General features: G+C 44.9%; 1 protein-coding gene and 1 pseudogene across 1 annotated transcript in view; one reads left to right on the top strand and one right to left on the bottom strand.

Annotated features, from left to right (window-relative positions):
- Window positions 1-26,187, top strand: part of LOC133372116 (uncharacterized) — a 135,468-nt gene that overhangs the window by 33,058 nt on the left and 76,223 nt on the right. Inside the window, exons 13-28 of the mRNA XM_061600419.1 lie at window positions 1,093-1,211; window positions 2,937-3,188; window positions 3,918-4,070; window positions 4,766-4,950; window positions 6,216-6,398; window positions 9,049-9,140; window positions 10,562-10,734; window positions 12,017-12,176; window positions 13,368-13,447; window positions 14,096-14,276; window positions 14,995-15,150; window positions 18,008-18,141; window positions 19,364-19,522; window positions 22,256-22,436; window positions 24,195-24,406; window positions 24,821-25,009. Coding sequence (XP_061456403.1) covers window positions 1,093-1,211; window positions 2,937-3,188; window positions 3,918-4,070; window positions 4,766-4,950; window positions 6,216-6,398; window positions 9,049-9,140; window positions 10,562-10,734; window positions 12,017-12,176; window positions 13,368-13,447; window positions 14,096-14,276; window positions 14,995-15,150; window positions 18,008-18,141; window positions 19,364-19,522; window positions 22,256-22,436; window positions 24,195-24,406; window positions 24,821-25,009 — 2,609 coding nt within the window. The remainder of the gene's footprint in view (window positions 1-1,092; window positions 1,212-2,936; window positions 3,189-3,917; window positions 4,071-4,765; window positions 4,951-6,215; window positions 6,399-9,048; window positions 9,141-10,561; window positions 10,735-12,016; window positions 12,177-13,367; window positions 13,448-14,095; window positions 14,277-14,994; window positions 15,151-18,007; window positions 18,142-19,363; window positions 19,523-22,255; window positions 22,437-24,194; window positions 24,407-24,820; window positions 25,010-26,187) is intronic.
- On the bottom strand, window positions 25,434-25,552 carry LOC133372181 (5S ribosomal RNA; annotated as a pseudogene).

Below are 26,187 nucleotides of genomic sequence, written 5' to 3'. Positions count from 1 at the left end.
CCATGGAAGCCCATGCATCAGATATTACTTTTGTGAATCAATACAGAATGTTCACAGATCGAACATTGGAGGACAGCCTCCATACCTTCTGGTAACTAGGTCTAATTTAGAACTTATCTGACACCAGACAGTGGCAGCTGGTGCCCATTGGGACTGGTGGGGCGGAAAGCAAAGAGGCCAACAGTAGGCAGAGCCAATGACAGGCAGAGTCAACTCATTCTAGTTTTGTCCCCACCTTCCTCCTTCCTGCTGAGTTGTGCAAGGGCAGCACTGAGACATTAGGAGGAGGGAGCTGACTGGCACGGCCACCCCTGGGACTGATTGCAAATAAGAAGGTAGGCAGGTGGGGGCTGCTGAGGGCAGACTGAGGTTGGTGGGGCAGTGCCCTCTTCGCCCCAACAGACCAGCCTCCACTGAAAGCAGGTGCTCTGCCACTGAGCTCCGGCCCTTCCATGCATTTCTACGATGAAAGAGAAACACTCTGCAAGCTGCTAGTGGTGCAGCCCTGGCGTGCAGCTGACCAGCTCAGCAAGATCTTTGCCTCTTCTAACTATTGGAGGCTGGGCCCAATGTCCTGTAGGACCCTGCAGAGAGTTGCGTGGCGGAACGGAGAGTTTTGAGCGAGCTTATGTGTGTGTTTGAATCTTTGCTAAGATTCTACCTTCCCTGCAAATTAGTCAGACAGAGAATTTAAGCTGTAAAATAAGAAAGAACTACTTTATTCTGGAAGTACATACTTGATAGGAAAGAGTTCTAGATCTAGCTAACTAGCTATGTTGGAGCAGCAGATTCTGATCCCAGGGTCTGCCCTCATGCTGGACGAGAGGAGAGACAAAGGAAAGATGTCTGCTCCCCTCTCGAGAAAGAAGAAGACTGGAAGGAGGGAAGGAACTGAGATCAACATCCTTTGCATATCAGTCTAGCAGGAAGGAAGAGACAGCAGGAGATCAAAGGACAGGTGTAGCCTAGCAACCAAGAGGTCTCCTCTCTAGCTACGCCTTTAGCCCCATGCAGCCTCAACCCACAAGTTGCAGATGAACCTCATACATTCCAACACTAACTGACCTGACGTTCTGAAATTTTGCATTGCAGCTGCAGCTAGTGCAAACGTCGAGGCCAGGCTCATATTCTCCCCAGCATCTTTCATCCCACGCCTGATGGCAATGAATTGGACAGTCCACCTGCTTGGACGGGCTATCAATCTCCTGGAGGCAAGTTATCCTCCCAATGACGTTGGTGACCAAATTCTGTGTGCCGTTTGTGTGAATGGGATTAGTACGTGCAGGAATCTGGCTTTTCTTATTCATAGGAAACTACCTGATACTTGGTCAAACTTCTGGCCCATCAAATCCAGTACTGCATACTTTGACCAGCAATGTCTCTTTCCTAACTCTGCTGCTTGGATTCCTTAACTAGGCAGTGAAGAATCAACAGGCCAGTGGGCCTGATTAGGGCCACGGGGCTATTCCCTGCAAACCATGCCCACCTGCTCCACACATGACCTCATACATAACATCAGGTGTGGAGCAGGTACAGAAGATCTAAAGGGAGCTCCCAGTTGTTCCTTTGCAAGGGAGGGTCCCTACCAGCAACAATCAGCTGATTGGCGCTGGCAGAGATCTCCACTGGGATCAGCTGCACTTAGAGTTGTGAAGGTCCGGGGGGGAACTCTGGAAAATGGGGGGGGAGGTTTTTTTCAGGTCCCCCCCGGGGGTTCCCTTCTTTTGTTTTTTCTGGGAAAAAATTCCAGGCCTTCACATCTGTAGTTGCACTGTGGAACTCCCTGTCAGGAACCTGCTATGAACTTTGACAGGTGTCTACTCCCACACACTTGTCAAAGGTGGCCCAAAGGGGGTGGGAGAATGAAGAATCTGGCTCCCTGGCCAGATCCAACGCCCCCACCTCCGCCTTAACTGGAGACACCAGGAATTGAAGCTGGAATGTCTTATGTGCAAAGTATGCGCTCTGTCACTGAGCTACTGTCAGTCTCTGCCACCTGCCCTGCAGTAAAATATGGTGCTGTAAAACAATTAGCTGGCAGCTTCCTATGCAGGGGCTTGGTTGTGAAGCAGATAAGCAAGGGTGAGGGTCAAGGGGTCTCAGTGAACGTACCAGGTTGTCTTCCAAAAGGTAAAGTCAGTGAACAAAGCAAGGTCCAATATGCTAACAAGGGCAATCCAAGTTTCAAGGCACAGCTGACGAGGGTCTGACACTGGCATCTTGACATTGCTTTCAGCAAAGGGCAAACAGTGTCTCACTGCCTTTTAACCTCCCCTCCCTGGTTCAGGTGTGAGCAATCAGCCCTCCAACTCCTGGGAGATTGTAGCCTTAAACAGCCAGAATGCCTGCATTGCTCTGCTACTTGCAGGCGTCTTCACTCTGCAGGGAGTGGAGGGGCCTCTTGTTCACTCGAGTCTGATCCAGCTGTATCCTGAACATCTTCCAGTGGTGGTGGTGGGGTCTGGAGCTGCTTCTGGGGTAGGTCTGCTTGTTCCCTCTCCTTTGTCTTCAGTGCTAATCCCCTGCTCCTCGTCCTCCTCTGAGGACTCATCCGATGGAGGCATGACAGCTACAACCCTTTCCAATTGTCTTTTCCCAGACAGTATAGAGTTTTCAGAGGCTTTGCCCTCTTTGAACATTTACTAGTCAAGTGGTAGGATGTGGTCTATGGCTGCTGCAGCAATTTTGTTGTCTCCATTGTGTTTTGTTGTCGTGTGCTTGGGGGTGGGGGTATGTTTTGGGGTTTTCTTGTTATATCCTATTTTGCATTGTTTGCCATCCTGAAAACTCCGGTGGTTAAAGGCACGAGATGCAAAAATTATCAAATGAATAACTGGTCCAAGATCACCCAGTAAGCTATATCACCGTGACTTTTGTGCTAAGCCACAGGTATGTCCTTATCAATGACCTTCTACATGCTGTCTGTCATTTTTTAGGTTGGCATCCGGTTAGAGAATGTAGAAGATGTTGTGCAAAAGTTATTTGGCTTCCATCCAGGTCAAGGCACCAAAGAAAGATACTCCAAGGAGGAACCTCCAATGGAAATGGGGCACAAAACGCCCACAAATAAGCCAACAGTAGCCAAGAGAAATGATCCACCATATAAAGAAAGCAAGCCCAGCTTAGGAAAGGAAAAGCAACGCTGCCCAAGCGGGCAGTACAATAAGATGAGTGAGTTAGAGAAAAAGGTAACTTAACATGTGGAGTCCATTGTGTTCTATTGGCAAGTGCTAACCTCAACAGAGGGAAGGGTACCTTGGACAGCTCCACACTGGGATGAATAACTATGAGAGCAAGGTTGACATATTGCTTCAGCAAGAGGCCATCCTCAAACTGAGCTGCAGCTGTCTCTGTGGCTAGCTCCACATTTGCTGAGAGAAACCTCTTCATGTAAAGGGACCCAGCCTGATTTAGCAGTTGTTTATGCTGACAGAGCAAGGGTGATTCCGGTTGCTAGAGCAGACGGGAGGAACATTTGGCCCTCCGGATGTTGTTGGCTTACAACTCCCATCAGCCCCAGCAAGCATGGCCAATGGCCAGAAATGATGGGAGTGGTAGTCCAGTAGCACATGGAGGGCCAAAGCTTCCCCACACTTGCACTAGGGCTTCTGAGCTGGAGTCCCCTGAGATCCTTGGGCTGAGGTGGAATTGGTACCATGGGCTCTTCTTGAGTAACAACAGCCTTCCAAAGTCTGGCATATTTTTTAGCTTGTTCCTTGGCTGTTAGCTCCCTTCTGATAGTTGCCTTTGGCTCAGCCCTGATACAGAGTCCCCAGTTTGGACACCCCTGGCACCTTGCATACCAGTAATAACCCTTCTTTTAACCATTGATCTGTTCCGGGTTTTGTTTCAGGATGACTTTCTATTGCTATTTGATGCCGTTGTTTCATCTCTCTGTCTCTCTCTGTCTCTTTCAGTTCACCAAAAGAATGGGAAAAAAGAAACCAAAGTGTGGTCTGAGCGTGAAAGTCTTTGGGAATGAGCTTGCTGTTTCGGACTGCAGGGATCTCAGAAGTCAAGTGAAGCGCTCTTACCTGAACCTGGCAGAACTAGTCGTAAAATTGCTAAAGGTAAGACAGTCAAGAGTGGTTAGAGCAGGGCGGGGAGACCTGTGTGCCTCCAATGATGTTGGACTCCAACTCCCATCAGCCCTAGCCAGCGTGGCCGGTGGTCAGGGATGATGGGAGCTGTAGTCCAATAAGATCTGAAGGGCCACCGTTTCTCCACACCTGGATTAGAGTGTCCATACTAGGACCAGGAAGGCTCAGATTTGAATCAGTGAAGCTCAGTGGATGCTTTTGAGTCAATTGCACTCTGTCTGACCTACCTCACAGGATTGCTGTGAGGATAAAATGAGTGGGGGATGGAGGCAGTGGTGCAATTAGGTGACTTTATACTCTGGTCCTACGGTGGGGGGGGGCTCTTTAGATGGTAATCGGTATTGTTTCACATGTGCCAAAATGCAATGAGGCAGCCCGGCTGCATTCTGCTGAGTGGGGCCCCAGACCTCTGCTCCAAAGTTCTGCCTTGCAGGCACCACTGGGGAGAGAGCTGTCCATGCTGCCTCAAAACTCCTTGGAGGAAAATTGGGCTATAAATGTGATCAATCAATCAATTTTGTCCCCAAAGGCCCAAAGCATGAGTTAGCTGGCTGCCAGCACTAGCAATAGTGCCAAGATACAAGTGTTTTGCCCACCACGGATAACAATTCTTGCACTGCCATTTTGTGGGGTTTTTTTATACATGTATATAACATTTCCAACAGGGCCAAGAAGTCCAGTTCAATAAGAGGTTGAGTCTGGCCACGGAAGAGCTGCTGTTCCCAGTGATCTCTGGCTTGCCAGTCCTCCTGGCTTTAAATGCCTCAGCAGCTATCAGTGCGGCAATCAAAGGCAATATGGACTTCAAACAACGCAGTAATTTTTTTCTCAATGGCTATATCAAGCCAAGGTATCCATCTGCCTTTCTCTCTGTATGTGTGTCTCTCTCTCTCTCTGAATTGCAAGGAGCTTTTGGAGCAGAACCGTTAAATCAAGCTCTGTAAAAAGGCTTGCTTTGAACAGAAATGGGGAACCACTCTGATTCCATGGGTGTCTTTGGTAATGTCCAAAGGCAGAATCTGGTCCTATAAACTGATGCCCTCTTTTATGACAGGGGTGAGCCACTAGTCATGCATCAGCATACCCTCTAGGATGTCACAGATGAAAATAGGCACAGTTCTGGAACACCCCTGGAGCAAACTCTACCCATTCTGCTATAATACATTTCAAATGAGGCTCTGCAACCAAATGTTGCAGTATGGAGTGCGGCTCTTCGGGGATCCAGAAATTCCATTCTATTCCATCTCTTTTTTTTTTCTTCTCAAACAGCCAGCAAGCGTTCTGTACTCATGACCATGCTCAGTCCTTATTGGGTTTTTTTTCCATTTTGGGTGGTAGATATAGTGGACACACTTGTGTCTGCCCCCAGCTATATTTAGTTGTTTGATTTCTCCATTGGTGGCTAAGAACAGCTGTCTGTTCCATCCCTCAGAACATTTTTACAGTGGCTTCTCAACGTGAACCAGAAAGTGGCCTGTTCAATGATAAGATGCCACTTTCTGTCCTTTTTGTATATCTGTGTTTCCTTCTCTTTTCCTAGCCACTCAATGCTGTTGAGTGAGTCCTTCTAGGGCTGTTTTTGTTTGTTGGTTTGTTGGTGGTTTCCCCTCTTAGGATTTCCCCCCTAAATATTTTTTGAAAATCTGCAAACCTCTGCAGCCAGTGGAGCCCCACAGGGATGCCTCCATGCAATCTAACACACACATACCAGCCTGGGACAATGGGGGGTTAGATTCCCCTGTGCTGCCAACATCTGTATAAAGTGTTCAAAATAAAACATACAAATGAGGACTGCAGCAAAACATTGCAGGGTGGAGGGCTTGTGTTCAGGTTTCCAACCAGTCACCTTACCTTCAAATCACACATGAAACATACAGCTTCCCGTAAAGTCTCCTGGGAGCTATAGTTTGTGAAGGGTGCTGGGAATTATAGCTCTTGGAGGGGTAAACTACAATTCCCAGGATTCTTTGGGGGAAATCGTGTGTGTTAAATGTATCATGTGTACACAGCCTAAATCATACACAGGCTAGACCCACTGAAATCAACAGACCAGTGAGTCATTTCAAGAGGTCACCCTTGACCATGCCATCTGTTTCTCTCTCTGTTTCTTGGCAGTGCTGTCTTTCAGATTTCTGCTCAAATGGGGACAGTGGGAGCTCTGGGGGGAACTGGCTTGAACTGGTCCACTGGACTGAGGTCATCGACCAGCCTTGATGGAGGGATCCAGGTGAAAAAGGGGAAAGAGTTTAATATTTTTCTGAACACTCCCGAAGAATCTATGGAAATTCTTTATTTCAGGTAAAATCCACTGGTAATGCCAATGTCTAAGGATCAATGCTCATGCTTTAAGATCTGAATAATATTTTTTCTGAAAAGCTTTTTCTTTCTCATGCAAGTATCTGCATTTATATTATTAATTTATTGTTGCATTTACATCCCACCTTTCCTTTAAGGAGCTAAAGGTGGCATGCTTGGTTCTCCTCTGTCTCCATTTTATCCCCACTACAACCCTGTGGGGTAGGTTAAGCTGGGAGACAGTGTCTGGCACAAGGTCACCCAGTGAGCTTCATGGCTGAGTGGGGATTTGGACCCTGGGCTCCCAGATTCCAGTCCCACACCATTGTAGAGTAGGAAACTTTGGATAATTAATAGATAATTAATAGATTCCAATAGGTCCGTCCCTGACACTGAACAATTCTGGTCTCTAGTAGATTTGTGCTGGCATGGGGATTAGACTGGCATAACCATGGTGCTGCCCCCAGCACAGATCCCCAATTCTGGCATATTTTAGGAATATAGGAAGCTGCCTTATACTGAGTCAGACCATTGGTCCATCTACCTCAGCATTGTCTACACTGATTGGTGGCTCTCCAGGGTTTCACCCAGGGGACATTTCCAGCCCTATCTGGAGACGCCAGGGGTTGAATCTTAAGACCTTCTGCATGCAAGGCAAATGCTCTACCACTGAGCTGTTCTCTTCAGAAGGTTTAGTATCCCCTACCTTTCCAGTTGGTGCAAGTCAGAGATAGGCTGGCATTTCGTGTTTGTGTCAAGCCCCAGCTCTGGAACCTTCTCTTTAAAAAAAACGTCGTGGTCCCTGGGCCCTTAACCTGATGTGAAGGAATATAAAATAAAGGACATCTGGGCATGATCAGAGAGCTTTTCCAGCATCACTGGTGAATTGCAGCCAGAACATATGGCACAAAGGAAGGGTGGAACCTTTTCCATCCTAAAGGCTGCATTTCCTTCTGGGTGACCTTCTGTGGGCCACATGCCAGAGATAAAAGCAGGCAAAGCAACAAATGTGCTACCAAATTTTACCTTTGTTCTTCAGGTTAGTTTCCACATGCACCTCTCTCTGTCCTAAATCCAGGCAAACAGGAGGCATGATCAGAGGTGAGGATGCCTTCTAGCCAGGCAAAAAGGGTGTGATGCAGGGCCAGTGAGAGGGCATGTCCTGGGGAAAGTTCTGAGGGCCAAATAGAGAGGTCTGGAGGGCTGCATTCAGCCCCCAGGCCTGAGGTTCCCCACCCACAACATAAAGAGAATGGTCATCTAGGCCAGGTCCCCTTGGGAGGCTTTTGAATGCAAGCAACCCTTCTTCCTTTTAGAATAAATCAAGGGGGAAATCTGGCTTATACCAGATCAGACTACTAGCCCATCTAGTCCAGTATTGTCCAGAGGCTGTCCTGGATCTCACTCCTTCCCATCAAGGGTGTAGTAGTCTGGGGTCATGGGGGGTCACAGAACTGGGACCTTTTTGGGAGCAGTGTCCCAGCCAGGTCCCTATGTGTGAGCCAATCAGCATGAAAAGGGAGCATGTTAGCCATTGAAAAAAGTCCTTGTCTTTTCGTGCTGATTGTAGCCAATCGGAGTGAAAGGAGGCGAGTCAGCCACTAAGAAGACTCTTCTCAGTAGCTAACACACAGCCTCCCCTTTCACTGGCTCCTAGGGACATCTTTTCTGGTGGAGTGTGGACTCATGAGATGAAATGGAGATGGCTGAAAGTGGAAAAGGGGGCATGGTTGTGAGGAAGTGTGGTGTGACTATCATGAGGGGACCCATCACTTCTGAATGTGTCACTACACTACTGCTTCCCATCACCTGGTATTTTTTTTAAAAAATGGAGATACCAGGGAAAGAACCTGAGATCTGATTCAAGATTCCTTTATTTGTTTCTAGTCCTAAGACCATTCCCAAGAAAAGTTTAACAATATAAAAGAAATACAAGATGGTATCCAACTATCTTCTCCTCGGAGCAGACCCACTGAAAGGAATGAATCTATGTCAATCCTGTCTATCAATTTCAATGGGTCTACTCTGAGTAGGCCTAGCATTGCATACAACCCTCAGAAATTAACTTGAACACAAATGAACTATAACATGAACGAACGTAGAATGCTGAATCTCCTTGGCAGACCACACCTTGCCCCTCAAAAACAGAAAGTCCATGATGCTTAACAAATATTAAAATGACTAAAATGAAAAGTACACATCTGAATAAAAATATATGAAACCAGAGCAAGCATACGATTCCAAATCTCCCTGGCAAAACACAGTATTCTCTCTGAAGGATTTTCTTCTCTTGTCAATTACTGCCGATAAAAAATGTGCAACTTTCATAGTTGCACATTTATTTTGTCTAGCTAGGAAATAAATTATAGATTCATCATCAGTTGCACCCTATCTCTCCTTAAAATCTGTCCCAAATATTGCTCTCTCAAAGCATTATAAAGCAACACATAGAAGATCTTCAACCTGGTTTAAACCACGAGACAGGTATGTTCAAAGTATGGCATATTTCAGTACGTTCCTTTGAAAACAGCATACAAAGCATCTGCCTCTGAGTTATTGTTCCTTTCCTAAACCCTAGCTTAGGGAAGACAGACTAATGTGATTTTCATAATGGACTGAATTGTACTAACTGCCTTTACTTCTTTTATTACAGCTCTCAACTGAATGTAATGACAGCAGATGAAATGGAAACTGTTCACAGTTTCCCAAGCCATAGCAAGACCAGATCATGCACAAATGAAGACGGTAAGGTGTGTGGAATTGTTTGTGTCTGATATATGCCAACCAATTGTTATGCTGCTCTTAAATATAGTTGGGAGCATGTTCATTTTGAAGCACAACTTTTCTCCGCATTCTACTTGAAGAAAATGAAAATTCTGCAAGCAGGATGGTTCAGTTATCACAGTTTTAACTATGCTAGTAGCACTGCATAGGTGTAGGTAAGGAGGGAGGGTCGGGCTTCAAACCAGGGATGAGGAAGGGATTTGCTCAGTTTGCTTTTTTGCAATGGACCAAGCCGGTTTGATATTCCCAAATTTGCTAGCAGATCCAAGAGCAGCTATCAATCGGATTACGCACACTTCTCCAGATTTTGCAATGCAGTTTCAGTCATGAGCAGCCACAAAAATAAGTATTTTATATTTAAAAAAAATGCATAAATATATGTATTTTGGGGGGAAATGCAAAAACATTGAAAATGGGTATATTGTGGGAAGAGTGTGTACAAAAAGTGTGCAGTTCACATGTGGATTTTTCATGCCTTCTTTTGGAAAGTCTGCAAAAACAGAAACTGATGCAAAAGAGGCATAGGGTGGTCTATCCATCCCTGGTTCAAACCAGAGATGATCCAAATCTCTGGTCCAACCTCGAGATGATCCAGAATTTCTCAGAGTACACTTTCCTGAGAATTTTTGTGGTTTTTCATTTCCCCGTGAAAAAGAAGCCTATTTGGCAGAATTTTCTTCAGATATTACCTGGTACGGACTTCCTGATTAGATGATACCTGCAGGAGGTTCTCACTGCAGAGCACCTTGATTGGTTAGGTGCATATAGCAGGTGAGGCAAACTTGCAGGTATCCTTGTCTCAAACTGTATAGAGCTTTGTACACCAATACCAGAACCTTGAATGTAGCTTGGAATTTATTATTATTATTATTATTATTATTTCAAGGCCATCTTTTTTTAGGATATATATTTATTATATACCAGAGGTGGGAATCTCAGGCCCAGGGGCCAAATGCAGCCCTCCAGGCCTCTCATACATGGGCTGTTGTGACTCTCCCTAGGTGACATCTCCTCCTTAACCACACCCTGTCTGTCCAGCCACAACCCTTACCAGCCCTACTTTGCACTCTCCTTGAGTGTTTTTGCCTGGCTGAAATGTGCCCTTGAAGTCTAAGAATGCCTCTTGCTTGCCTGGATGGAGGATATAGAGGGGTGTGCGAGCATATAGAGGGGTGACCTTTGTACAAAGGTCAAATTAGCATTTGCTGCTCCACCCGCTTTTGCTTCTGGCTCCACCCACCGCTGGCATGTGGAAGATCGCCTAGAAGGAATGTGGACTTCCGTCTGAAAAAGGTTCCTCATCCTTATGATGTGCCTGTTTCTTGGATTGACCAAAAAAATTACTTCTCCCCTCCCTCTACCCTTTCTTTTCTTTTCACCAGCGTCTAAGGCATTGGGCTGGCAGCTGTGCGCCGAGATTTCTAACCCTGGCAACAAGACTGGCAGCTTCGTTTTCCCATTTGCTGGCCCTGTGAAAGCTGCCATAACATTGAGGAAGCAGGACCGAAGCCTACACCAGTACTTAATAAAAGCTGCATATCATTATATTTCTCAGGTTCAGTCACTGCTGCTCAATCTGCATGTGTATTAAATATTCCCTCTATTTGTGATGTTCGGGGATGGAACCTTAGTGCATGATTTTAACCCCCAGCTACTTACCAAAGTGGCCCCCCAATGTGCCCTGTTGAGAACATTGGGAAAATGCTGTCATATCTTCATTGGTGTTGCATAGAGTACCCTCTGCCTATAACATGTTTTGTGGCTGTATCACAAAAGGCGCAATCTCTTTGCTCAGCTGTTGTGCTGTAAGATGGATAGTGAGCATCAGAACATAAAGAGAGCCCTGCTGCATCAGCCAGAGTTAGTCTACACAACAAACACAGACCCAAATATATCTATACAGGATCTGCATACAAAATCCCAGTTAACAATGAATAACGCAACAAAACACAAACAAGGCCATTTCAGCAATGAGCCTTTCTCAAGTTCCTGCAGATAATTTGACGAACCTAGGAAGCTGCTTTGGGCCCATCTAGCTCAGTATTGTCTACACTGACTGGCAGCGGCTCTCTGGGGTTTCAAGCTGGAGTCTCTCCCAGCCCTACCTTGGAGATGCCAGGGATTGAACTTGGGACCTTCTCCATGCTGTGCCACTGCGCTATGGCCCTTCCCCAGTTACTTAGGGAAACATTCTTTAGGGGTGCCTAACCACTCTCTCCTCCCAGCCTCACAACCCTAGGATGGTGGCACTACTCCCATCAGCTCCACCACCCAAGCGCATGTCCTTTCAACCCGGTCAATGGTCAAAAATCAGAAATGCACTGTTTTCTCCCCATGATACAAATACAGTATCACCCGGCCTCAGTACAAGGGCCCAACCAGTATAACCTCCCACCCCTATCGGTTCTGATCTCCCGCCCAGGACCAGACATCAAAACCAACGATCAAACATAGCACTTAACAGAAGGTGCCCTCACCCTTGCCGTACCCCAAAGGACCTATCCCCCTTTGGTGTGGCCCCCTTGAGGGTCTGCCCACTGGTGTGGTGGTCCACAACCTCACAGCAGTGCTGCTTGTATCATTCTGTGGCAGAGATGAGGAATGTGTGGCCCTACAGATGCTGCTGACAATCAGCCATTGGGGCTGGTAGGAGCTGGAGCCCAACAACATCTGGAGGGCCACAGGGTCCCCACCCCTGCCCTGTTGGCCCGAAGTAGCCAATTGGCCACAGGTGCTCAGGAGTTCCCCTCCTCCTCTGCTCCCAATTGTTTTTTTCCTGCATCTGTTTCCAATAATAACAGTGGAAGTTATTTTATTTTATTCTTTTTCTTCCCCAGAAAGGTTCCTGGATCCCAAATGAAGCTGGCCTGCATTTCTTCATGGGGACTCCGAAGTCAGAGCTGAAAAGGGACATTGCTATCGACTTCCACTTTAATATCCCCCAAAAGAAATTCAGAATTGAATTTGTCCAGCCAAAGAAAAGAATGCAAATGAACGGTAAGAGCTTTTGCATATGAAGGCTTTGGATCTCCACTTAAAATTGTTGTAAACCGCCCAGAGAGCTTCGACTATGGGGCGGTATACAAATGCAATAAATAAATAAATAAAAGCCCATCCCCCCCCCAAGACAACAGAGGTTTATGCCATCTCCCTGTGTGGAGTGTGTGCCGCTCACTTAAGGGTAGAGATCGTGAATTTTACCTTGAGCATTATTGTAGAGTTTAGTACAGTCCTTGCGATGATCCACCCGCCATAATGCAACAAATTGCTTAAGAGCATATGGAGCTGCCTTATACTCAGATCATTGGCCCATCTGCCTCTGTATTGTCTACACTGACTGGCAGCAGCTCATCACAATTTCAGAGACTGATCTCTCCCAGCTACCTGGATCTGCTGGGTGTTGAGCCTGGCACCTTCTGTATGTGAAGCAGATACTTACCAATGAGCTACAGCCCTTGCGTGTCTTCTGCTGTTTCACTTAGCAGCTTTCTTTCTGCATCACCCAACCATATCACAAGTTGGGTGATACATTGCCACTTACCATTTTTAACATGAAACCCAAATCCATTTTTTCATGTTCGCTTTTAATGTGGTTAAAAAGAGTCATAAGGGGATAACCTCTTCCCCCATTTTTTTCCTTTTGCACAAGGCATGTTTTTTTTCTTACGTGACAATACCTGGATTAATTCATTATGCCAGACTTTTGCTTTCAGCCATTCTGTAGAACCTGTTAAATCTGGTTAGATAGCCTGCCATTATTCCATTTTGCAGATAGGACAACTGAGGTTGAGAAAATGTGATTTTATCTAACCAACGCCACACAGTTAAGTCCACAGTAAAGATGTGAGCTGGACCCCAGGTATCCTACAACTATGTCCAACCTTCTTCTGTGGGCATGTCACTGTTTATTAATTAACTATTACATTTATATCCCACCAAGGAATTCAAGGAGGCATAAGTGGTTCTCCTCCCTCTCCATTTCATCCTCACAACGATGCTGTGAGGTAGGTTAGGCTGAGAGACTATGACTGGCCCAAAGTCATTCAGCAAGCTTCATGGCTGAGTGAGGATTTGAACCCTGGTCTCCCCTGGGGCCTAGTCCAACACTCTAACCACTCCATCACACTTGCTATCAATTGGGGAAAACAGCCAATAAAAATAATCTACACTTCTTTCTGTGTCTATCAGGAAAAATTGAAGCCTCTAGAAATTCCCGTGTTGGACATCTGGAACTGATACTAGATGATGACAACATTTATTACATTAAGGTAGGCATGCTGTCAGAGCCAAGATTTATCCTCATCATCTCATCAGCTGTTTATTTGTATGCCACTTTTCCATAAAGTCGTGCCCAGAGTGACTGACAACATCTCAAGTAAACAATAAGTATAACAATTCAAAACTAGATTAGAAATTATCATACACAAAAATCAATCCATACAAAATGGCATAAATCAGTACACACAAGCTAACTCAGTTTAACATCTCAAACACTAAACAGGAGAGCATAATGCATAACACTGAAAGAAAAAAAGTAGCATGCAAATCATCACCCATGTTTGCAGATGATGCACCTGTACCCAATAGTTTGGATCCAAGACAGAGTCTTCAGACACCCAGGGGTTCCACCTCCATGTCTCCCCTGGGGGGGTGGAGACACTTCTACCCTGGCTCTCACCCAGAGGAGCCTTATGACCACTGGTATCCTGGGCTGTCACTCCACACAGTGGCCAATGGCTTTCCTTCCATGCTATCCCAGCAATCAGCATACATTCATCCATAGCACAGCATGGTATAGACAAAGGAAGATGATTATAAAGTTCACTGGAGCAGACAGCTGTGTACCCTGATCATGCAATGCCCTTCATTAAGTCCACGATGTATCTCATGAGAAAGATGCCCTGTAATTTCTCTAGGGAAGAGCAGATCTGCACACAGTGGCTGCAGAGCAGAGGTACACAACCCACCTGGAAGCCAAGTTGCTCAACCACGGAAGCCCCATTGTTCTTTCGGGAAATATCACAAAGCAGCCTGGAAAGAAGATGATGTTTTCAGTGTCCTTGATTAATCTGCTGAAGGACTCAGCTTTCCTTGTAGGTAAGAGCTTGTCGGAAGAGGTGTTCATGCAAGCTTCTCACAAGTTTGGTGAGCACCTGACCAGGGAGTCAGGGGGGCACCCACAGTGCTGATGTGACTGGAACAGTCATGGCTTCCCCCAAAGACGCCTGGAAAGTATAATTTGTGCAGGGTGTTGAGAGTACTTAGGAGACTCCTACCCCCCTCATAGAGCTATAATTCTCAGAGTTCTTTGGGAAGAGGGACTGACCGTTAAACCACTCTGGCAATTGTAGCTCTGAGGAGAATAGGAGTCCCCTAACAATGTTTCTTTGGGGGAAGCCATGACTGTTTAAAGTGGAATGATAGTGGAATAAAATGTATGATGTGAATGTGGCCCTGATGTGGGGTGCCTGTTGGAGCTTCCTTCCACACCTGAGATCTGCAGAAGTGGCTTGCCAGTGGGGCAGAGCCCCCATACTTGCTTCCCTACAGGAGGGTTGCTGTTGTTTATAGTGAGAGAGGGGCTAGGTCAGTGTGATGCAAACCCTTTGGCAGAGCTAATCTGGCACTCTTGCTGGTGCATTTATACTTTAGAGTGACTTCTTTGCAGCCCCCTCTCATGGTAAGCAACAATAACTCACCTACCGTGAAGCTAGCATAGCATCTACCCCTCACCCCCAACCTGGAGAGCCACTTCTGCGGGTAACTGATATCCTAATAATACCATCTGATGGTCTTATTTCTCTTGTTTCTTTAGTGTGCATAGAGAAAAGGGCAGATGATAAGCTGAAGCAGTATTCCCTGGAAGGAGAAACCCATGTGCCAGGCGTTCTTGGATCTCACATTGTCGCTCTTCTGCAACAACGAGGAAACTTCTGGTCCAGTGCCCTGAGAATGAAATATGGATTGTTTGGTACTCAGTTATTCTGTTGCACTAAAAATAATCAAATATACATTTTGTATGGGCTGGGTTTCCATTACACACACAAAGAAATCAAGAAACCCATTCAAATATCTGAATGGATATTTCAAAACAAAGTTTGCGATCCCAAATAGTTTGCCCACATTCAAGGGGAATCTTTTATCAACAGTAGCTAGCTAGTGAAACAGTTTCCAAACTGTGGTGCTCATGCTGTGAAGCTGTTGCTAGAGCTAAGCCGGAATCAGGGGGAGAAAAACCAGGATGTCAAGAGGCAAATGTGGGTGAATCAAAGTCTGGGGATTTATTGTAAAAATATTTTTAAAAGGTATGCCCAAAAATTTTTAAATATTTTTTACAATAAATCTCCAGACTTTGATTCACCCACATTTGCCTCTTGACATCCTGGTTTTTCTCCTCCTGATTCCTGCTATTTTGGATGTCAACCACTTTTGCTCCATGCTAGAGCTAAGCCACCAGCCAGGGAGTAAGGAGTCTTTGCCCTTCCCAATAACTGTCAGAAGGCAGCAGGGGGAGTTCACTCGACACATTATAAGTGGGGACGGGTCGTCGCTCAGCACTAGAGCATCTGCCTTGCATGCAGAAGGTCCCAGGTTCAATCCCTGGCATCTCCAGGTGGGGCTGGGAGAGACCCCTGTCTAAAATCCTGAAGAGCTGCTGCCAGTCAGTGTAAGCAATACTGAGCTAGATGGGCCCAATGGTCTGACTTGGTACAAAGCAGCTTCCTCTGTTCTGATGAGTGTGGGGTTCCTAACTGGCTAGCAGGTGCTGTCTCCTGGCATCGGCAAGGGCAGCTAATTGATCAGCAGTATCGTGTTGCATGGTACTGACCAAGGCACCCCTTTGTGCCCCAAGAGTTGGTGATTAGGACTCAAATTCCCCTCCTGGCTTGATTGCCCCACAACAAAAGCTGGTAGTTTCCACTAGCAGGGATGGAAGGAGCTGTCCGTTTAGGATCTCTCCTTTCCCATTTTTCCAATTTTAAATTTAGTTCTTCACATTTCTGCAGAAATTTGTGACTTTTAAAAAAAAATTCTCACAAAAATTCCTCAGCATTTTACTGTAAATTTCTCCTTATAAACACATTTTTGCATGCACTTTTGACTAGTGTACATATTTTGTTTGGTTAGAGAAGTGAATCGCAACATCTGGAGAAGTGCGAATTTTGGAGGACGGCTGCATTTCAGATTGTGAATTGTTTCATAAAGAGTGGATTTGATAGAATCTCCTTTAAATGCAAACGGAATCAATTTTTTCTCCCATCCCTGCTTTGTAGGCCACTGCTGGGGAAGTGGTAAGCTTTTAAGCCAGTACAGATTACAGTGTGGCCAGTGACTATACTATTTTTGCTTTTTAAAAGGTGAAAGCAGCAGCGATGATGATGATGATGATGATGATGATGATAGAATTTATGTCCCATCCTTCCTCCCGGAGGAGCTCAGGGTGGCAAGCATATCAACAGAACAATTTAACAGGAAAAAGAAGAGCATTATAAAAACAGTAAAAAACATTCTAAAACAAAATTACAGTTATGTTATATGTTATGTTATGTTACAGTTTATTTCTAGGCCGTCTTTTGACCAAAAAGGCCCCCAAGGCAGCTTACACACAAATAGAAAAACACAAATACAAATAAAAACAACACAATTTACAAAAATTCAACCCCAACAAAATCCTAGCATGTCTAAAAAGCAACAATATGCTTCTACAAAGCAAAACATACAGTCTATCGCAAGTATTTTGAATTTTTTTAAAAATTAATTAATTTTTAATTACAGTTAAAACATTCTTTCATCAGTGGTCTTCCGGTTGCCAGGAACTGTCCCCTTCAGCCATCCAATGCCTGGGTGAACAGGACTGTTTTCAAATTCTCCTGAAAGTCAATAGTGATGGAGACAAATGCACCTCCTTGGGGAAGGCATTCCATTTCAATATATGTGATTGACCCTTATCCCCTTTGTCAGTGTTGTTGTTGTGCTCATGCCCTGCCTATGGCCTTCCCAGAAGGATCTGATTGGCTACTGTGGGAAACAGGATGCTGGACTAGATAGGCCTTTTGTTCAACCTATCCGGGTTCTCATTTATTACATTTCTACCCCGCCTTTCTTTTTATGATAGAAACCCAAGGCGGCTTACATATGGTTCCCAGGCGGTCTCCCATCCAGGCACTGACCAGACCTGACCCTGCTTAGCTTCAGCAGGGAACTGGCCTCCTGTGACTTCAGACCATAGCCTGGTCTTAATAAGAGATGTGGGGATGAGAGAGCAATTCACTTAAAGGCAAGTCTACCTAATTAGCACTTCCCGAAACAATCCGCAATCCGAGACACAGCCATCCTTCCAAATTTGCACTTCTCCAAATTTTGCAATGATGTTCTCCAACCAAGTAATATGTACAAAAGTGGATATGCCAGGATAATGTCTGCATTCAGATGCATGTATTAGTGAAAATAATGTACAAAAATGCATTGCATCAGGGAAATTTGCTTGCAAAAATGTTTCTATTAGGCAAAATTCATAGAATCGTAGAGTTGGAAGGGGCCTGCAAGGCCATCGAGTCCAACCCAGATTGCATACAGAGATGCAGGAACGATATATTAGGAGCAATTTGCATTGAAATGGTGCAAACTGATGTGGAAATGGAGAAAACTGAACTTAAGATGGGGAAAGCGAGAGACTAAAAGAAAACAATATGACAGATTCACCCATTCCCCATGAGCATAGATCTGCCTTCCCTGTTAGCAGTGGCTTGCCTCTGAATGCTGTGAGAATTGAATAATTTGATTTAGTAAACCTCTCTTGTGTGTACACGTTTCTTTACTTGGAGCAGGAGATGCGAAAAACCTTCAACATGAATGTACCATGGGTCAGAAATTAAAAGTGGAGAACATCCTACAGAATGCTTACAGACTGGATCTCGAACATGAACTTTATTGCACTCAGATCCTAGCCTACAACCACAAGGTAAAAGGGGTGGTGCAAAAGTCTTGAATCCAGATTTTCAGTGTGACTCCTCTGGAATATGTTTTATACCGCTGTTCTGTGCTCTCCAGTTATCCAAATGGTGGTAAGTTTTAGGGTTCCTTTTGACAAGGTTAGTTTCTTTTTGAGGAGCGGAATGTTGAAGACCTATCTTTTTTTTTTTTATGGTATTCTGTCAAGCCCCACCATGCACACTGACGGTGATATAAATACCAATAATTATTAAATACAACAAATGGGATCTGCAAAGTATTGTTGCAACATGGAGTGTTCAGGCTTCTAGCCATCTAGTCATGTCCTTGGCGAATGAGTTCACCATGTGATGCAAAAGGCTGTTAATTCTCCAGACTTGTCGTATATAAATTATGGATAGAATGATCTGTCAGTTTCCATTTCTGCAGCAATTTATGTGTGTCTTTAAAGATCCTCATAAAAATTCTTCAGCATTTTAGTGTCATTTTCTCCTAATAAATACATTCTTGTATGCAGTTTTGACTAATGTACACATTTTTGCAAGCAATTTATCCTAATATAACACATTTGCGTACATTATTTTCACCAGTACATTCATATTGTGCACATTTCCCCCTAATATATACATTTCTGTAAAGATTGCTTGGTTGGAGAACTGCATCACAAAATTCGGATAAGTGTGAATGTTTGGGTTCTCATATTGTTTCAGAAAGTGCAAATTTGATAAATTCGGCTTTAAATAAACAGAATTAAATTTCTCTCCCATACCTAATATAAACAGGAAATTGCTACACAAGAACTAAGGACATCATGTTATTCAGGGTTTTCTAAAAGTGTGTTTTTTTCCTTTTGGAACTCTGAACAGAAGCACTCCATGCTGCAACATGTTGCAGGGCCCTGCTCCTAATTCAGGCTTTGACTTTTGTTGTTTATGGAGCTCATGTAGTTCATGCATACAAAAATGTGTACAGTGATATATATAATAATACAAACAATTTAAATGCAAATTTTGTGCATTCCAACCCCCAAAAAACTTGCACAAAACAGGATGGAATTGACATTATGATGTGAGTGCCAGCAGAAATGAAATGGGACTGATTTTGGCAGAACTGTCCGTCCCCAGCTGTGGGTTACTGAGAAGGGCCACTCTGATGGTCTTAGGACATGGGCAGGCTGGCACAGGTATTGTAGTTTAAGTAGTATTTCTAAAACATGAGTTGCCTCTCTGCAGGTACATGTGCATCATGAAGAAACTGTGTCTCGGCTGCACTCCCAGGTAGAAGTGAACTATGGAAAACACTGGGATGAAATCAACAACAAAAGGAGAGTGATAATCAGCCAGACATTTACAAATCATTCCCGTCCAACTCTAAGTAGCTATTTCATGGAGGTAATAGTGGAAGACTTAACGGCGTTAACGGTGAAGAGAAGGTTACGACCCACAGAACTTGAGATGATGACCAGAGAATTGTGCTTTGATTAAAATCTATACAGTAGGGCCCCGCTTTACGGCGCTTGGCTTTAAGGTGCTTGGCTTTAAGGCGCTTTGCTAATAAGGTGGTCTCAATTAGACGCAATTAGACTAAAGCCCCACTCATACGGCACTTGTTCCGCTTTTACAGCAGTTTTCGGGCATCTCGCGCCATTCTATTCAATGAGTTGCGCTTTACAGCGGTTTTCACTTTACAGTGGTTTTCACTTTACAGTGGGGGCCCGGAACGTAACCCGCCGTATGAGTGGGGCCCTACTGTACAGCCAATTGACAAGAGTCTATGTCTGGTGGGAGGGCTTTGGGAAATTGTTACATTGTAGGGAAAGGGCCCTAGCTCAGTGGTAGAGCATCTGCCTTGCATGCAGAAGGTCCCAGGTTCAATCCCCAGGTAGGGCTGGGAGAGACTCCTGCCTGAAAACCTGGGAGAGCTGCTGCCAGTCAGTGTAGACAATACTGAGCTAGATAGGCCAGTGGGTCTGACTCAGTATAAGGCAGCTTTCTATGTTCCTATGCCTCTTGTTCAGGTATTCTCTTCCAAGGCCACATTCACATCATACATTTAAAGCAGCATCGTACCACTTTACCAGTCATGGCTTACCCCAAAGAATCCTGGGAACTGTAGTTTGTTAAGGGTGCTGAAAGTTGTTAGAAGACACCTATCCCCCCCACGATCTATAATTCCCAGAGCTCCCTATTATTATTATAAACCATCCTGACTGGGCTATGTCCTCAAAATAAATAAACAGTGTAAACAGTGCATAGCAAGATGTCGAACCCATACTCCTAATAGCATGAAAAGTCCATTGCAATTGCACTTCTAGCTTAACAGCAGAAGGGCATGTTTTGGCTACAATCATTAGATTTGGCTACAGTGGGAATCTCTTTCAAATACATTGTGTTTATTTCACCTATGACTCAATTTCACATGACTCAGGGGTTCCCAGGCTGTGGTCCGTGGACCACCAGTGGCCTCTGAGCTTCATTCAGGTGGTCCACATCAAGTCTGTGGATTTGTGGTTGAAGATGGGAGCGTCACCTTACATATTCATATGGATTTAATTGTGTTTATATTGCCTCTCTTTCTTAGATCGTATTTTGTTGTACTGCAGTATGAATTCTATTGGAACACAATAAAATACAACCTAAGAAAGAAAAGAAGCAATTAAAATATTTCAAAATCACATAGCATCTAGCACAGCCATTTACAATGGCTACAACAGAGGAAAGTCATTAAGTGGTCTGTGAAGACCTTCTGCAATTTTCAAGTGCCCCATGGGGGCAAAATGTTTGGGAACCACTAACATACCTCACATTATTAGCTGCTATAGAACCATAGAATAGTAGAGTTGGAAGGAGCCTATAAGGTCATCAAGTCCAACCCCATGCTCAATTCAGGAATCCAAATCAAAGCATTCCCTACAGATGGCTGTTCAGCTGCCTCTTGAATGCCTCCAGTGTCAGAGAGCCCACTACCTCTCTAGGTGATTGGTTCCATTGTCATATGGCTCTAACAGTTAGGAAGTTTTCCTGATGTTCAGTCAAAATCTAGCTTCCTGCAACTTGAGCCCATTATTCTGTGTCCTGCACTCTGGGATGATCGAGAAGAAATCCTGGCCCTCCTCTGTGTGACAACCTTTCATGTACTTGAAGAGTGCTATCATATCTCCCCTCAGTCTTCTCCAGGCTAAACACGTCCAGTTCTTTCAGTCTCTCCTCATAGGGCTTTGTTTCCAGTCCCCTGGTCATCCTTGTTGCCCTCCTCTGAACCTGTTCCAGTTTGTCCTTCTTGAAGTGCAGAGACCAGAACTTGATGCAATACTCAAGATGAGGCCTAACCAGTGCTGAATAAACGGGAACTAATACTACGGCTATAATAATACATGGCACTGCTCTTTCTGTCCATTTTATAACCTACTTTTGATACAGTTTAGGGGGATCCCATTGGTTTTGCTTGTGTATTTTGTGCAATTTGGGGACCTTCTCCTTTGTGTTTGGGTATACCCAGTAGCAGTCATCAGCAGGGTGGGATTGCTCTGCAGCCGTCTCCCCGACGCCTCCCCCTCTCAGTAACTGACTGTGATGCTTGACATCGAGAAGCCAAAGGAGCAAAGCCTTGAGGCCACCCACTACTGGGTATACCATGTAGGATAGCGATGAGATCCGCATGTTGGTGCTGGTGTGAGTTTGGCTCCATCGATCTTCTTTCCGGTGCCACTTTGTCAGGGATCAATGTCTGCTATTTGCTATAAATACCACTTCATTTTTTCTGCAAAAATATCAGTATTAATATCATTTTTTAAAAAAATAGCATTTTAATAGATTAAAAATATCAGTAGTTGAAATGAAATGATATTGATATTTTGAGGGAAATATCTGTATTAATATTGATATTTTTGAGGCATTTTTCCCCAAAAAATCTGCCTCACCCATGGAAAACTGCTAGGAAAAAAACCAATCCACGAGGACAAGAAAAAAGCAAAATAAATAGGAAATTCAGTGTCAATTTTGAAATTTGTGACATTTGAGCACATCCCTAATGTAGGATACACCATTTTGCTTTCAGCTGAAGGGTAGCCTCTCTGCTATAATAAGAAATGCAACTCTCTTCTCCCTCCCTCCCATCCCTCGCAGTTCACAGTCCAAGTGCCAGAAATGCAGGTGGATTACAGGACTCAACTCCAGCACTCTTGTACCACAAAGAGTTACACAGAAAGCAGCACCAACTTTAAAGTGCACTATAACAACCGCATCCCCTTTGTGGTGGGGCTGCAGTGGAAAGAGACGTCGCGGCAGTCTCTGAAGAGCTGGGAAGGTAGGCACAACCCCAGAGACTTCTGCATGCTCTGATCAGAAAAGTGGCCGCTTCTGAAAATTTGAGGAAGTCTTTACATGTGTGTGTGTGGAAAGAGAGAGAGAGAGTTTTTGTGACAGTACTCATCGGTACCAGCACCATTTCTTTTGCTGCCCATGCCAGCCATTTTGTGCTGGCACCCTCAGTATTTATCAGTATATGAGTACTAGGACCTGGTTTTTTACCCCCAAAAAATCACTATATATGTCCTGGCTCCTGACCAGAGAAGCAGACTTAGGACTCGAAGACTGGGTTTTTGCAGAGTTTTTCTTGCAGAGGTTGGCACAAGAACATTGCATCAAAACCTACACCAGCGGGTGCAACTTGGCTGTGGAAGCAACAGAGAGTTGTCGCTCTCACCCCAAGACACTCCAAATAATGGGATGGGAACTCCACTTACATGAGCTAAATCTAGTGCTTTCCAGACTTTGAAACAAGGTGGGGACTTCTGCTGGGGAAATTGGAGAATTTCTCAAGTTGTAAACTGTCTCTTCTCCCATTTGCGTGACCTTGAGGAAACTATCAACTGTGAGAGATTCCCCCTCTATCTCTCTAGGATTGTCCAGCAGATTCATTAACACCTGGCTGCAGAACAAATAAGTCTGGACTAGGTGCCAGTGATAAGGGTAGACTACATTCCTCACTCTCTGCTGCAGGCAAGGGGGGGCTGCTGAAGCCTTCTTCAGCAGAAACACTTACAGGACCACTGGGCACAGGGCTGACAGGGGTTTCAAGAACCATTCACGTACAGATAAAATGGTAGTTCTAAAGCAGGGGTTCCATGGGCCTAATCTGGCCTGCCAGTCCTCTCCATTTGGCCCATGAGGCCATTTTGGGCATGCCACACCCACATATAGGACATCAGGTGTGGGGCAAGTAAAGGCAGGACTTGGTGAAAAGAGACTTTGCAGGCAGAGCCTATTGGCACAGCATTGGGTACAACCCAATATATGTTAAATGAGGAACAGTGATTCCTGTTCACAAGGGTATATTGTGAACTTCCAGGGAAATTCTCCATTTTAATTGAGGACTGTGCTCCAGATTCGGCCTGAGCCAAATCAGGCCTATTCAGAGGCTTTGGGGCCTCAGCCAAGTCAGGCTGGCATAGTCCCAGATCTCCATGGTTTGGGTACGGGGGCTCAGAGTGATAAGGGGCAATCGGGGGGCAGGGTGTCAGGGAGAATTGACAGGCAGGCATGCATGGGAAGGAAGAGAGAAAGTGGGAAAAGGAGGCAGCTCTTTGTGAGAGAAGGCAGCTGCCTTTCCTGCCCAACCTTTCCTCCTCCCTGCCAGGCCTCCCCAAGCCCCGTACGCCAAATTTCCTTCATGAGCAGCTTCCCTGCATGCATGGAAGATGCTTGCAAAGGAGCAGCACCCCGCAGTAAGGAATCCTCTCTCTGATCAGCTGATAAGCCGGAAGATTCATCCTGTGCGGTTCCGGTCGCTGCTCATTTGCAGGTGGCTTTCCTGCATGCAGAGAAGGTGCTTATGAAGCAGCAGGGCGGATTGGCCCTCCTCTCAGCCTACAGACTGGGGCCACGAGATGGATAGGCAGGGCTGTGCATAGCCCTATTTTACGTTTACGTTGTAGTTTTGTTGGGTGTGAATTAACTTCTGTCGACGTTACTTCCACACTGTCAAACTTCTGTTTCGCGATGGTCTGATGATGAGAGAGAAATAAACAAACCTGAATAGCATTGACACAGTTTTACATTACAGGCATGTTCAACATGGACACTCCATGGCTGTATCTGTATGCGGCTCACAAGCTACACCAGCCCCAGCGTTCAGCTTATTTGGCTACTATTGAATTAACCACTGGGAAAGCCTTCACCATCAAGGGCCTGGCAGTGGAGGTCTTCTGTAAGGACAAAGATAACAAAAAGGAAGGGAGGATTCTGATCCACACACCAACCACTACCTATTTGCACGTTAGTTCCCATTTCGTTGCTGCCTTTGTCCAAGTGCTTTTTTTGTCATCTGCTGATGTGTGGATTCCAGGATCATGAGAGGCCGACATGGTCATACTAATGGTAGTTTATTTGGTCTACAGACCTTAAACATCAGTTACATTTGGATATGGCCAAAAGCTGTGTATATACCATGCACTTAAAGCACATCACTTCCCCCAAAGAATCCTGGGAATTGTTGCTTACCCTTCACAAAGCTACAGGTCCCAGCACCCAGGATTCTTTTGGGGAAGCCATGTGCTTTAAATGAATGGTGTGGATGTGGATCAGATGCCACATACTCCACCACAGTATCTGGATATTATCTATCTGTTGTCCGAACTGCAGTAGAAATAACTCAGAGGAACCAAAACGCAAATCATTCTAACTTTCCAGGCATCCACAGTCAACCATCTCGCAAAGGGGTTTCTGCACAGCCAGAGCGAAGTGGTCTCTATGTGGAACCAGCTCATAAAGAATGAGATTCATGTGGAAAATCATGAAGGGACCAAGTTTCTCCTCTTCAGGATCAAGTCTGCAAAGCAAGAATTTAATATGACAATGGCTTACTTTCACCTGGAGGTGGTAAGATGCTTTAATGTATATCTGGACTGCAATCTTTGGGGGTTTTCAGTTTAGGAGGGGTGAAGGTAATGAGAGACATGACAGAGGTGTATAAAATTATGCATGGCGTGGAGAAGGCTGTAGCTCAGTGGTAGAACACTTGTTTTGCATGCAGAAGTTCCCAGCTTCAATCCCTGGTGTATCCAGATAGGGCTAAGAAAGACTCCTTGCCTGAAGAGCTGCTGCCAGTCAGGATATACAGTACTGAGCTAGATAGAGCAATGGTCTGCTCCAGTAAAAGGCAGCTTCCTAGACAGTGGATGTGTTGTTATATGCCTTCAAGTCGATTCCGACTTATGGCGACCCTATGAATCTTTCTTGGCTATATTCGTAGGATTTTCATGGTAAGAGGTGTTCAGAGGTGGTTTACCATCACCTTCCTCTAAGCCTATGGTACCCGGTATTCCTAGGGGGTCTCCCATCCAAGCACTAACCAGACCTGACTCTGCTTAGCTTCTGAGATCATACGAGATGGGGTGTGTTCAGGGTAGTATGGCCGTAGGCAGAAAGTGGAGAGATGAAAGTTTTTCTCCCTGTCATAAGCATGTGGGAGAAATTCCATTCAGTTTGCGCTTTAAGGCGAATCTGTTAAATTCACACTTCATGAAACAATCGGCAAACCGAAACTGAGCCATCCTTTGAAAATTGCACATCTCTGAATTTTGTGATGAAGTTCTCCCATCGAATATTGTATACCCCCCAAAAAATGCATATACTAGGGGAAAGTGTGCGTAACTGTGCACATTAGTGAAAATAGCATGCAATGATGCATTATAAGGCGGAAATTGTATGCAAATATATATATTAGGCAAGATTGTAAAGAAAAATGTGTGTATTAGGAAAAATATACACTGAAATGCTGTCAGTAGGGCCTTTTTTAAAAAAAAATGCAAATTGATGCAGAAATGTGGAGCACTGAATTTAAGACTGGGAAAATGAGAAGCTAAAATGGGCAGATTCTCCCATCCCTACCATAACATTAGATATTAGAACACAGAGGCATCCAGTGAAGTTGCTTAATAGTAGATTCAGGACAGACAAATGAGTAATTCATTAATGCCACCAGATCTGGATTGCGGCCGCTTGCTTAGATGTCTTCAAAAGTGGTTATACAGACTCTTGGCAATCCATAGCTACCA

Source organism: Rhineura floridana, chromosome 17, assembly GCF_030035675.1.
Source record: "Rhineura floridana isolate rRhiFlo1 chromosome 17, rRhiFlo1.hap2, whole genome shotgun sequence".
In the NCBI taxonomy this organism is placed as follows: Eukaryota; Metazoa; Chordata; class Lepidosauria; order Squamata; family Rhineuridae; genus Rhineura; species Rhineura floridana.
The sequence above is the reverse complement of the archived record's forward strand: the minus strand, read 5'-3'. Positions and strand labels throughout refer to the sequence as shown.